Genomic DNA, 14,025 nt, shown 5'->3' on the forward strand with positions numbered 1-14,025 from the left:
TTGATAAGAATGTTGTTTACTGGTCCAGTGGTGAGGATTTTTGTTTTCTTGACATTGAGATGTAATCCATTCCGAAGGCTGTGCTCTTTGATCTTCATTAGTAAAATGTTTTAAGTCGTCTTCACTTTCAGCAATCAAGGTTGTATCATCTGCACATCACAGGTTGTTAATGAGGCTTCTTCCAATCCTGATGCCACGTTTTTCTTCATATAACCCAGCTTCTCAGATGATTTGCTCAGAATACAGGTTGAATAAGTATGGTGAAAGAACACAACCTTATCACACACCTTTTTTAATTTTAAATCATTCAGTGTTCCCATGTTCTGTTTGAATAACTGTTTCTTGGTCCAGGTTCAGATTCCTCATGAGCACAATTAAGTGTTCCAGAATACTCATATTTCACAATGTTGTCCTTAGCTTCTCATAATCCACACAATCGAAAGCCTTTGTGTAGTCAATAAAGCACAGGTAAACATCTTTCTGATAGTCTCTGCTTTCAGCCAAGTCATTGGTCTTGCAAAACCTTATCATGCAGTCTCCAGCATCATTTCTATCACAAAGGCCATATTTTCCAATGACTGATTCTTCCTATTTGTTTCCAATCTTTGCATTCCAATCGCCAGTAACTATAAGTAGCAATATAAGCATATTATTTAAAGATATAGAAGTAAATGTCAAAATAATTAAAAATCGTTGATTCTGAAGACTGGGACATAGAGGATAATGGGAAACTGTCAAATAATTCTATTTTCATAACAAACCTGATGCAACTATTTGATTCTAGTATGTTCATGTATAAAACTGATTTTTTAAATCAATGCTAAATTTTTTTAAATATAAAGCTAAATATCAAATTTCATACCTATATTTTTGGAATATATTTGTTTTGTTGTCACACATATGGATTTGTTGTTGTTGTTAATACTGTCAAGTCGATTCCGACCCATACTGAACCTCTATAGGGTTTCCAAGGAGCAGCTGGTGAGCCTGAACCACCGACCTTGCAGTTCAAACTGCTTTGCAGTCTGACGCATTAACTCACACCAGGACTCACACATATGGATTGCAGATCATAAAATTGGTCTTCAAATGCCAATTTTAAATTGTTACTCCATTTTGATGGGGTTTTTTTCCTGTCCCATAAGTCCCTAGGTGGAACAAAAGGCTAAACACTCAGCTGCTCACCAAAGACTCTGGTGGATTGAATCCACCTGGAGGCCTTAAAGAAAGGTGTAGCAGTCTACTTCTGCAAAGTCAGCTACTGATAGTCCAACTCTAAGGAGTACGTTTCTACTCTGACATTTGCGGGCCGCTATGAGCTGGAATCAGCTAGATGGCAACTGTTGTTGTTATGTGCCGTGGAGTGGGTTCCGACTCATAGCGACCCTGTACAGGGTTTCCGAGACTGTAAATCTTAACGGGAGCAGAAAGCCTCCTCTTTCTCCCGCAGAGCAGCTGGTAGTTTCAAACTGCTGACCTTGAGGTTCACAGCCCGATTCGTAACCACTACGCTACCAGAGCTCCTTAGATGGCAACTAGAGTTTGTTTATTTTTAAACTGCTTTAAAGAAAAGAATTCAGATTCTGTTAATTATAAAATTTGTATTTTAAAGTTTGGTTGGTGATTTAAAGATATTTCCTTTACTTTATATGATTAGTTTCATATATATTGATGATATAACATACACTGTTGTCTACAATGCGTTTCTTTGTTTAACTATCCCTGAAAATAATTTTGACGGACATGCATTTGAAATTTTTCAAAATTGATTTCTTGTCAGATATAATATTGTGTTAATTTTTAATGTAATTTATAAATATAAAATATATGTTGTTGTTGTGTGCCGTGGAGTCAGTTCCGACTCATAGCGACCCTGTACAGGGTTTCCAAGGCTGTAAATCTTTACGGGAGCAGAACGCCTCATCTGTCTCCTGCGGACCAGCTGGTAGTTTCGAACTGCTAACCTTGCGGCTCACAGCCCAATTTGTAACCACTATGCTACCAGAGCTCCTATAAAATATATAATTCATTAAAATTTTGAAACACTGAGTACTGCAGACTCGGTTCTCAAGCACTGATATTCAGTCAAGTGCTGGAGGTTATCACTACATTGTGGTGAAATGAGATAAATGAATACAATAGTCTTTTGTTTGTGAAGCTAAATTTATTCCACTGCTAAATTTATTCCACTTAAGAACTTTATTCTTTGATTATGTCCTTTCTACTTTTTTGATATTTCTATAGTCATTCTTTTGCAGATGGTGTAATAGAGATAATAGTGTTGTTTTTAAAAAAAAAATACTGGCAAAATTAGTCCTTTTTTTTTTAAGTATTACTGATCTATGAAATTGAAAGTTTGGAAATTTAGAAATAAGAAATGTAAATGAGATATGAAATTAATTTCTTGAAAATAGCTAATGTGTTTAAGAAGTAACATTTTAAAAATGGCTTTGTTATTTTATTTACTTTGTTCTACAATTATCCTATGTATTCATTGTCAGAGAAGTAGTAAAAATGTAAAAAAAGGAACTATAATATTTACTTTGATTTGTAAATACTTATCTTACAATATTTTACCTTTAGGTAACTTGTAAACCGCGCCAAAGCTCATCACCTTGTTTCAAAGTGACTGTTTCTGTTGCTGAGCCCTTCTCGTCTAATATTGCAAACATTCCAAGGGATTTGGTTGGTGAGATTTTAGAAGAACTAGAGCACAGTGTACCTCTCTTGGAAGTGTATCCTGTTGAAGGACAAGATTCTGACATACATGATGTTGCTCTAGCCTTGGAAGTTGTAAGGTATTAGGGCTTATTGCAGCTGAAATTTAAAATTATATTCAAAACACTGACTTAATAAGTTTTTCTCATATCAGCACTTTATAAATATTTATTGCTTTAATTTTTGTTCACTGATGAATTGAATTGGGATTCAGTTTGCCCATTTTTAATTAACATATTTACTTATAATTATTTAGTTGAAACATTTTTTGCAGAAGTATGAATATGATATGGAGTCCTGGTGTGGTGTTGTAGGATAAGCACTTGACCACTAGGTTGGTTTGAACCACAAGGTTGGAGGTTCAAACTCACCAGCCGCTCCTCGGTAATGCCCTATATAGGGTCAATATGAGTTAGCATCTACTCATGGCACTTAATAACAAGTATTATATATGGGCCATGAAAAATTTGCCATTGCTTGATATTGCACTTTATAAAAATTGAGTAAAAACTTATTTAGAGATATGTAGCATTAAATACAGTCTATATCTAAACAAGTATATTTGATTTCCTTTTTATGTTTAAGCACATTACAAATAATAGATGTCATCATTCATATTTTGATGCTTCTTAAAAAGTTGATACAATTTGAAAAAAACTAGTCATAAACAACAACAACACAAAACAAAAACACAGAATTTGGGAGATACATTTTTGTTTCCCTAATACTTTCCCCTCCTTTTTCTTTAATCCTTCAACAGTATTTCTTTGGTGGAAAAACTCATAGCTGACAACATTTGGAACTTGAATTTACTATCCTACTTAAAGCAATAGTTTACCTGCAGTAGTCACTTAAAATAGAATTCCAACCAAACGAAACCCACTGCCACCAAGTCAGTTCCAACTCAGCGAGGCTGTATAGGGTTTCCCGAGGCTGTACATCTTTATTGGAGCAGAACATATCTCTTTTCTGCTGAGTTGCTGGAGGGTTTGAACTTCCAACCTTGTAGTTAGCAGTTCAGTGCTTAACATAGCACCACAAGGTTTCCTAAAAATAGGATCGAGATCATCTACTTTTTAAAGTTTTACCTTTTATTGTTAGCTCATTGATATGTTATTTAAAAAATTTTTTTTTTTTAAATAACTAAGATTCATGTGGAGAATTCTGACATCAGAATATGTTTTTAATTCTAAACATAGTAGTAGTGGATATTTGATGTCTATCATCTTAATTTGCTTTATCTTAGGTTTTTTTATGACTTTCTTTGGAGAGACTGGGATGATGAAGAAAGTTGTGAGAATTATACTGCTCTGATTGAAGAAAGAATTAATTTGTAAGTATAGTTTAGAAAATTATCCCACACATTTTAGAAGATAAGTATTGTAATTTTATTGATACCTTTCAGGTGGTGCGATATACAGGATGGAACAATACCTGGTCCTATTGCACAACGTTTTAAAAAAACTTTGGAGAAATATAAAAACAAGCGTGTGGAGCTCATCGAGTATCAGAGCAATATTAAAGAAGATCCTTCTGCAGCAGAAGCTGTTGAATGTTGGAAAAAGTACTACGAGATAGTCATGCTGTGTGGATTATTGAAAATGTGGGAAGATTTACGCCTGCGGTAATAATGTGCTCTTTTTTAAATGGAGCCAAAATTTTACAGTGTCATTCTTTTTTAGTATTACTTAACTTATTATATATGTTACTCTGATTAAGAGAGACTAAAATTAAATGCTTCACTTATGTCTAACAAAGAAACTATCAATATTGGAAAATTATTTTATATTAGTTGAATTCACTGGAATATTTGGGGTTGTTTTGGAGAGGCAAGGATCTCATAAATCCAGTAATTATATTTCATCTTTGCCTTCTTGACCTTGGCCAACCATCAGAAAAGATGACATAGTCTAGGTCTCCACAGAAGCAAAGTAAGTAAGAGCTGACTAAATTGGCTGCTTCATAATTCCAGCTTTTTAACCACATATTTATAACTTGGTTTTGATGCTAGATATGTAGATTTAATAAGCATTATTCTTCAGAATACCTCAATGTATTCAAATATTTATATATTACTGTACAGTAAAAAGGAGTATACAAGAGTAAGTCAAAAGTATTGCTACAAAATCCTATTTTTAATAAATAAAAATATCAAAATGTGAAATTATTACTTGTAGACATAACCTCCATCAGTGTTTCCATCTCTCTAATCCTCCCTGGAGAATTCTGTGCTACTCTATTTACACCACTTCAAAACCATCATCCTTAAGGACTCAAAATCATGTTCCTTTTCAAAGTTTTTTTAAGTTTTGGATACAAAAAGAAGTCTGAAGGGACAAGATCAGTGCTGTATGGTGGGTGAGTGGAGTAAAATTTCCCATTGAAATTCTTCTAGGTTAACCCTTGCTACCCTTGAAGGAGCCCTAGTAGTGTAGTGGATTTCGAGCTGGGCTACTAACAGCCATTTGAATCTACCAGCTGCTCCACAGGAGAAAGATGAGGCTTTTTCTGCTCCTGTAAAGATCTACAGACTCAGAAACTCTATACAGGGTCTCTATGAGTCAGAATTGACTTGGTGGCACCCACCCCACCCTTCAAGAATGAGTAACTGCATTGCCATATTGGGAAAAAAATTCCTTGATGCAAATTTCCTGACCTTTTTCTCACCAATGCAGTTTTCAGTTTTCTTAAAACTTCTTCATAATAAGCCCCTGTGATTGTCTTGTGCCCTTTGAGAAACATCTATCAAGATGATCCCTTGGGAATAAAAAAAAAAAAAAACAGTCACCATAACCTTCTGAGCTGACCTCTCTGCTTTTAATTTAACAGGCCCAGAATATTGCCTCTGGAAGCCACTGTTTTGTTTTATAACTGTGTTTCTTTGTGAGTGGTTGGTTTTTTGTGTTTTGTTTTTACATCCAACATATCACACACTTTGCTTCATCTCAATGATTTCAATCCCTTCCATGCAACAGCAGTTATCCCACTTCCTCCCTGTGACTCCTATTTTCATTCAGCCCTCCATCCCAACCCCTGAGTCTTGCCCCTACGTAAATATTTCCCTTTTGATCTTGAATAATTGACCAGTCCATCTTAAGCATACCTCATTGGTGTTGCTGTTGTTGTTTTTGAGTGCCATCCAGTTGGTCTGACTCACAGGGACCCTGTATAGGGTTTCTAAGGAGCAGCTGGTGAATTTGAACTGCCAACCTTGTGATTCAAATCGACCTTATGGTCGAGTGCTTATCATACAGCACCATACCAGGTTCCCCCCCACCCCCTATATATCTACCCACTTCTTGGTTGAAAATTGGACCATGAGAATGAGTTCCATTCCTAATCTTAAGGATAGCCAAGGACCATAGTCTTGGATCCCTCCAGTATCTTTCTGAACAGTTAACCCAGTCTTTTCATAATTTTGAATTTTGTTCCACATTGTCTCCCACTCTACAGGATCTTCTAACATGATTTCATTCCAAACACTTAGTAGTGGTAGTTGGGCACCATGTTCTTCTGGTTTCAGAGTAATGGAGACTGTTCCCGTGTTCCATTAGTGTTCCATGCTCAAGTATTCCATTAGTCCATTGGACTACTTGATTCAAAGCATCTTCAGTTTTCATCACTCTTTTTTCCTCTGCACATGAAGAGACCAACAGTTGCATCTTAAATGGCCACTCGTGAGCTTTTAAGTTCCCAGTCTTAAAAAGTAGGATGTAGAATATTGCCTTTGTGGACTATGCCAATTGACCATGGTGTTCCCTCAGGCCTTAGCAATTCGTTGCCTCAAGATGTTTGGTAATGTCTAAGAAGTTCTCATCATTTTGTCTGCTGTATGCTCTACGACATTGATAGGTGTGCTTGTAGCAAAGATATATACAAACATCCCCATCAAACCTTTATATATTTGTGGATATACTCCCATTCTCCCACCCATACCCATTCAGCCTGTGTGTCTCTCCATGTAGAACACTTGTTTCAGGGTTGTGTATATAACAGTATTTACCTCTATCCCCTTTAATGTCCCTCTATCTTCACCTGTCTTTATCATTCCTCTACCAATCTCCTTCTTTTTGTATATTGCCTGCCCTCCCACAACCTTTTGTGGTTGACTGATTTCATTCAGGGTAATACCCTTCAGACTCATCCATGTTATAAGGTATTTCATAGATTCACCATTGTTCTTCAGTGTTGCATAGTATTCCATTGTGTGTATGAACAAAAGTTTATTTATCCATTCTTACACTGATGAGTATTTAGGCTGTGTCCATCTTTTTGCTGTTGTGATTCATGCTGCAGTGAACATGGGTGTTCATAGATCTATCTACTTGTGTCATGGCACTTATTTCTTATATAGCAACTAAAGAGATTTCTGGGCCACACGATATTGCTCTTCCCAACTTATTAATGAAGTGCCATACCATTTTTCACATGAAACCACTGTTTTAATTGAACCTTATTTTAGAAGGCACCTAATGAGACTAGGAGTCCTGGTGTGGCACTGTGGGTTAATGCGCCAGACTGCAAACCATTTGAACTGTAAGGTCGGCAATTCAGGCTTACCAGTCACTCCTCAGAAACCCTATACAGGGTCGCTATGGGTCAGAACTGACTCGACAGCACTTAACAACAACAACAATTAGACTAAGATAAATGTAATACTGAGGACTTTTCTGCAATCATCTACTGATCACAGAGAAATGTTTAAACATGTTTTGTTTGAGGTAAACCTGTACATGTATGAAATGGAACCCTAGTAGCAATACTTTTTGATTTACCCTCATATTTCTGTTTTTGTTTTACTTATGGGAAAACAGGACAAACTTCATGGAAAATCTTAAGTGGAGCAGAAGAATTATAGTTCATACTGAGTTATTTAATTCCTTCCTTGCTTGTTTTTTGTCTTTATGAATTCTGAGTTATTTTTTTAAACTCAATTACTAATTAAATGTCAGCCTAAATCTTTCCTTTTTGTATTTCCAAAAAAAATTGACCTGTTTGCTAAGTCATAAGAATTGTATTCTTATGCCTATTTTTTATATTTTGTTGTTATTGGGATTTGAAACTTCTTAAAGTAAGTAATATTAGATGTGTTGAATTTAAATACAAGTTACTAGATTTTGGATTATAATGTCATAAAGCAACACATAGAATTCCCTCATCTTAAAAATTAAAGAAACTTTAAGAGTCCATCTCCAGGAATAATGAAATGAATTGATTGAGAAAAAAACTCTTAAGATAACAATTATAATTTCTGGACAAAATATATTTTAAATATCTAACTTTTTTAAAGCACTATCAAATGATCAAAGTAGGCAACAATGAAAAAATTTAATTCATAAGAGATAGAAACTAGAATGGATAAGAAATGAGAATCTATAAATTGTGTCTGAAAGGACTCCTTGATTCTCTTAACTTTGACAGCAATAAAAACTACAGTCTTACTGTTTCTATTGACAAAAGGCAAAGTTCTAGGTTGGCAAAGTAGCTAGATAGGAAGATTACTGAAAGTTTGAAAACTTGTAGTTCTAAAATTTGAACATAAAATGCCAAAATCTTTGGCTGACCATTAAACTGTGCTGTCATGGGAGGTAGTTAGGGAAACATGCCAAAAAGAGACAGAGAATCTGAGAGAACTGATGTCAGTTGCTAGATGCCTCAAGGAAAACAGTTTTTGGTTTGAGGCCAGACAAGTTAACTACCTGCTAAAAAACCAACAATCCACAGAAGAACGTAACAGAATCCAGAATTGCTAGAGCATATTGCCCATAAATGCTCAGTCTGTTAGTATCTCTGCTGTCCCCTCTTACACTCTACTCATGCTCTTCCCTCTTGGTGGTTCTAGGGTCTCTGTTACTGAAATGAAAGATTAACTACTCATTAGTTACACATCTTCTACATTTACAGTTGTGACAATCACAATTAGTTCTGATAACAATGACTGTCACCATAAAATCCTATCCCTATCCTCCCCCAGCCCCTTTCACCAGGCCCATCTGGAAAAGAGGAAAACAATTCAGTGGGGATTCTACTTTACCCACCTCATTCTGAAACTAAGCACACTCATGACAGCTTGTAAGTCACCCACTTCATGCCTTTATAACCCTCATTTTTGATGGCTAGTGTCTAAATTGCCTGTCCCTCTCAACCCAGTACACTGAGGAGGAAAGCTTGATTCTTGAGATGAAGAATCCTTCCATTTTCGTTAGAATTTTGAGCAAGTACATCTATAAGCAGAGGTCCAGTTCATCAAATTGTAACTTTATGCTTGCTCCCTGTATCAAACTTCTTTATCGTCCAGTGATCGAGATCTGATCAGCAAGTCATCCAAATGGGTACCATCTGCGAGTTTGGGAATTCTCACCTGTCTCCCCCCACTTCAGGCCAACTGGCCACTTTACTCTCAGCTCTAGCCCCCAGTGGCTAGGTCAGCCTCTATGGATACCTTGCTCTTTTAACCCAATACATTCCTTGGTTTTCAACAATAACAAAAAATTAACAAGGAATGCTACAAGGCAAGAAAAAATAGTCTGCAGAGATAAAGCAAGCATCAGAACCAAACTCAGGATTTTGGAATTATCTGACAGGATATGTAACAATTATTAATATGTTAAAAGTTCTAAAGGTAAAACTATATAACATACAATAACAGATGGATAATATAAACCCAAAGATGAAAACTAATCAAAAGGAAATGCTGGAACTTAAAAACTTACAGAAATTAATGCCCTTGATAGGCTCATCAATAGACCAGACTGGCTGAAGAAAGAATCAGTAGGCTTCAAGAGAAGTCAATAGGAATTGCCTAAACTGCAAAGATTTAAAAAGCATAATAGAACAGTCAAGAGCTATAGGATGATTTTAATAAATGTAGCATGCATACAGAAGTCCTGGTGTGCACACTGGAAGATAAACCCACCAGCTGCTCCTCTGAAACCCTATACAGGGTCACTATGAGTCAGAAATGACTCGATGGCACTTAACAGGAATAACAACATGCATAAATGGAATTCAAAAGGAGAAGAAAGCAAATGGAGCAGGAAAATATTTAAAGTAATCATGGTTGAGATTTTTCCAAAATTAAGGATAGATGACGAACTATGGGTCCAGGAAGGTCATGAAATAAAAACTAAAAAAATCTACACCTAAGCATATGTTCATATGGAGTCCTGGTGTAACACTGCAGGATAATGCTCTGGTCTGCAAGATCAGTTTGAGCCGCAAGCTTGACAGTTCAAACCCACCAATGCTCCTCGGAAATTCTATATATAAGGTCACTCTGGTGGTTGGGAACCAACTCAATGGCACTGAACAACAACAACAAAGCATATGTGTGTGAGAGAGTGTGTGTGTGTGTGTGTGTGTGTGTGTACGTGTGAGTCCTGGTGTGGAGCTATAGGATAAATACTGGACTGGTAACCAACAAGGGAGACAGTTCAAACCCACCAGCCTCTTCTTAGAAACTCTATACAGGGTTTCTATGATCGGAACCAACTCGGTGGCACTTAACAACAACAGACATATCACACTCAAACGGCAGAAACAAAAGAGAAAATCTTGAAAAAAAGTCAGAGGAAAAAGCACCTTATAGAGAAAGGAATAAGGAGTCCTGGTGGTGGATGTGTGCCATGGAGTTGGCTCTGAGGCTGTAAATCTTTACGGGAGCAGAAAGCCTCATATTTCTCTCGCAGAACGGCTGATAGTTTCAAAGTGCTGACCTCGAGGTTAGCAGTCTGACTCATAACCACGACGCTAGCTGGGCTGCTAATTGAAACGTCGGTAGTTCAAATCTACCAGTTGCTCAACGGGAGAAAGATGAGACTTTCTGATCCTGCAAAACTTTAGAGCTTTGGAAACTCAATACAGGGTCACTATGAGTCACAACCGACTAGATGGCACACAACCACCACCACCACCTTATACAGGAACAATTATTAACACTTCTTTTCAGAAATCCTGTAAGCAAGTTGAGAATAGAGTTAAATATTGAAAGAAATAATCACCAACTTAAAAATTCTGTATCAATTTTATGATCCGTCACAATTGAAGAAGACATAAAGACAAAACAGACAAAAGTTGTGGGAATTTATTACCAGCAGACTTGCCCTACAAGGGAGATTAAAAGAAATTATTCAGGGGAAGAACAGTGATAAAGGTCAAACACTCCAATCTACATATTTGGTCAGATCTATATAAATGATCAGAGAAGCCATAAAAGTAAAATATTTTATGTTTCTTATTCTTAGTCTAAAATACAACTGTTTAGTAGCAATCATGCATTGCATGGTTTGACATGCAGATTAAGTGAGATGAATGTCAGCAATGTCAAAGGGACAAGGAGGAGCTGGGAATATTCTGTTATAAGGCATTGATATAATGTGAACTAGTATAGTGTTTATTTTTACATAGCCTTAAATGTTATTTTTATATTGCTAACTCTAGGAAAAGCACTAAAAGTATTTTAAAGCACATATAATTGATATATTAAAATAACTATATCAAGAATCAACTATATCAGGAATCAAATATGAACTGTCTAAATACACAAGCCAGAAGATAGTCAGAATGAAAATCCACTATAAACATAAAGACCCAGATAGGTTCACATAAATGTAGTCTATTGATTTTTTAAAATAGCAAAAGAAACTCAAGTGAGAAAAGATACCTAGACACAAATCGTATACCTTTCACAAAAAGTAATTCATAATTGTTCATACTTACACATATAATGAAAAACTATGAAACTTCTAGAATAAAATAGATGGAAATCTAGATGACCTTGGTTTGGCAATGAGATTTTAGACACTACATCCAAAGCACAGCCCATGAAAGAAAAAAATGACAAACTGGACTTGATTGAAACTAAAAACTACTGTGTGAAAGACACAGTTATGAGCATGATAAGACAAGCCACAGACTAGGAGAAAATATTTGCAACACAAATACCTGATAAAGGTCTGGTAGCCAAAATATGCAAAGAACTCTTAAAGTTCAAAGATAAGAAAACAAAAAATTGGCAAACATAAAAAGATGTTCAGTATCATTTGTCCCTAGCAGATGAATTGTCATTGAGTAGATTCCGACCCGTGGTAACCCTATCCCCTATGTGTACAGAGTAGAACTACAATCCATAGGGTTTTCAGACTCTTCTAAGATCACTCTGGGTGGGTTCAAACCCCTAAACTTTTAGCTTAACCATTTGCGCTACACAGGGACTCTTCATTTGTCATTGCTGTTGTTGATAAGTGCCATCCAATCGGATTCAACCCTAAGAGACCCATAGAAGGTTTCTGAGGAGTGGCTGGTACATTTGAACTGCTGACCTTGCAGTTGAAATTGACCTTGCAGTCCACATTATCCTGCAGCACCACACCAGGACTCCTCATTTGTCATTAGTGGTAGCGGTGGCGCTAGTGTGCCGTGGAATCAGTTCAGACTCATAGTGACCCTGCATAGGGCTTTCGAGGCTGTAATCTTTACAGGAGCAGAAAGCCTCATCTTTCTCCTGTAGAATGGCTGGTAGTTTTGAATTGGTGACCTTGTGATTAGCAGCCCAACGTGTAACCACTACGTTTACCAGAGCGCCTTCATTTGTCATTGGTTGGTTGGTTAGTTGGTTATGTACCATGGAGTCAGTTCCTACTCATAGTGACCCTGTACAGGGTTTCCAAGGCTGTAAATCTTTACCGGAGCAGAAAGCTTCATCTTTCTCCTGCAGAACAGCTGGTGATTTCGAACTGCTGACTTTGCAGTTTGCAGCCCGATTCGTAACCACTACGCTACCAGAGCGCCTTTCATTTGTCATTAGGTGATTACAAATTAAAACAATGAGATACCACTACACACATGTTGTGTGCCATCAAGTTGGTTCCAACTCATAGTGACCTGTATAGGGTTTCTGAGTGGCTGGTGGTGTGTACTACTGACCTTGGAGTTAGCAGTTCAGTGCCTACCACACTGAAACTTGCATGATGTTGTTTTTGCTGAATGTTGTAAAGTCATTTCTGACTCATAGCAACCCTGTATAGGATTTCTGAGGAGCAGCTGGTGGGTTTGAACCACCAACCTTATGGTTAGCAGTCAAGTGCTTACTCTACAGTGCCACACCAGGGTCCAGGATTCACATAACTGAATGGCTAAAATAATAATAATAAACCCAGACAGTAACAATTGCTGATGAGGATGTATAGCAAAAGAAACACTCATTCACTTTGATGGGAATCAAAATGGTACAACCACTTGGAAGACAGTTTGACACTTTCTTATAAAGCTGATCATCTGATCCCACAATTTCATTCTAGGTACTTACAAACTAATTTGAAATACTATTGTTGTTATTAAGTGTTGTTGAGTCTGTTTTAACTCAGATGGACCTTGTATGTTATTGTATTAAGTGCCATCTATATGGTTGGTTCCAACTCATAGTGACACTATATAGGGTGTCCAAGGAACCACTGGTGAGTTTGAGCCGCCACCTTGTGGTTCAAACCAACCTTGCGGTCCAGTGCTTTATTCCCCAGCCCCATCCCCAAGACTCCAGGAACTGGGTTTCCTAAGCCCACACAAAAACCTGCACAGAAATAAAAATCATGAACAGTAAGGAGTACTGTGAACAATTGTATGTCAACAAATTAGATTACATAAATGAAATGGAAAAACACCTAGAAAGAAAAAGACTACTGAAACTGACTGAAGAAGAAACAGAAAAATCTGAACAGGCCTGTAACAAGTAAAATATTTAATTAGTAAGCAAAAATTACATACAAAAAAAAAAATCCCAGGACCAGATGTTTTCACTAGTGAATGCCAAAACATTTAAAGAATTTACACTAGGTTTTCACAAACTCTTCCAAGTAATAAAAGAGAAGGGAACACTTCACAACTCATTCTATGAAGCCAGCATCACTCTGATACCAAAGTCAGACAAAGTCATCACCAGAAAAGAGTAGTATCTTTTATGGATACAGACAAAAAAATCCTTAATTAAATGGAAGCAAGCTGAACATATAAAAAGGATCATATAGGAGAACAAACAAGATGGCGGATCGGGTGGAAGGGCAGTAAGGAGCTCCGTCAGCAACAACACAAAATACAGGACCAACCAGGCTCAGGGGATGGTCCCAGAACTCTGAATCACAAACAAAAGAATGTTTAGAAGGTTGGAAGGCTTACAGCTAGGGGAATTTGTAGCAGAAGCAAGAAATCCATTACTCTCTAATTCAATATGCTTAGCTGCTCCAGGAGCCAGAATCTTGAGTGAGACCAAGCAGGGGAAGGATCAGAACAGCCACGGATGCCTGACAGAACCGC

At 36.9% G+C, this 14,025-nt stretch overlaps 1 protein-coding gene across 1 annotated transcript in view; it reads left to right on the forward strand.

The window, feature by feature from the left end:
* The window catches only part of SHCBP1L (SHC SH2-domain binding protein 1-like), a 63,811-nt gene that overhangs the window by 16,526 nt on the left and 33,260 nt on the right, over window positions 1-14,025 (forward strand). The window contains exons 3-5 of the mRNA XM_006872556.1: window positions 2,584-2,798; window positions 3,965-4,051; window positions 4,124-4,342. Coding sequence (XP_006872618.1) covers window positions 2,584-2,798; window positions 3,965-4,051; window positions 4,124-4,342 — 521 coding nt within the window. The remainder of the gene's footprint in view (window positions 1-2,583; window positions 2,799-3,964; window positions 4,052-4,123; window positions 4,343-14,025) is intronic.

Source organism: Chrysochloris asiatica, unplaced genomic scaffold (assembly GCF_000296735.1).
Source record: "Chrysochloris asiatica unplaced genomic scaffold, ChrAsi1.0 scaffold00203, whole genome shotgun sequence".
Classification (NCBI taxonomy): domain Eukaryota; kingdom Metazoa; phylum Chordata; class Mammalia; order Afrosoricida; family Chrysochloridae; genus Chrysochloris; species Chrysochloris asiatica.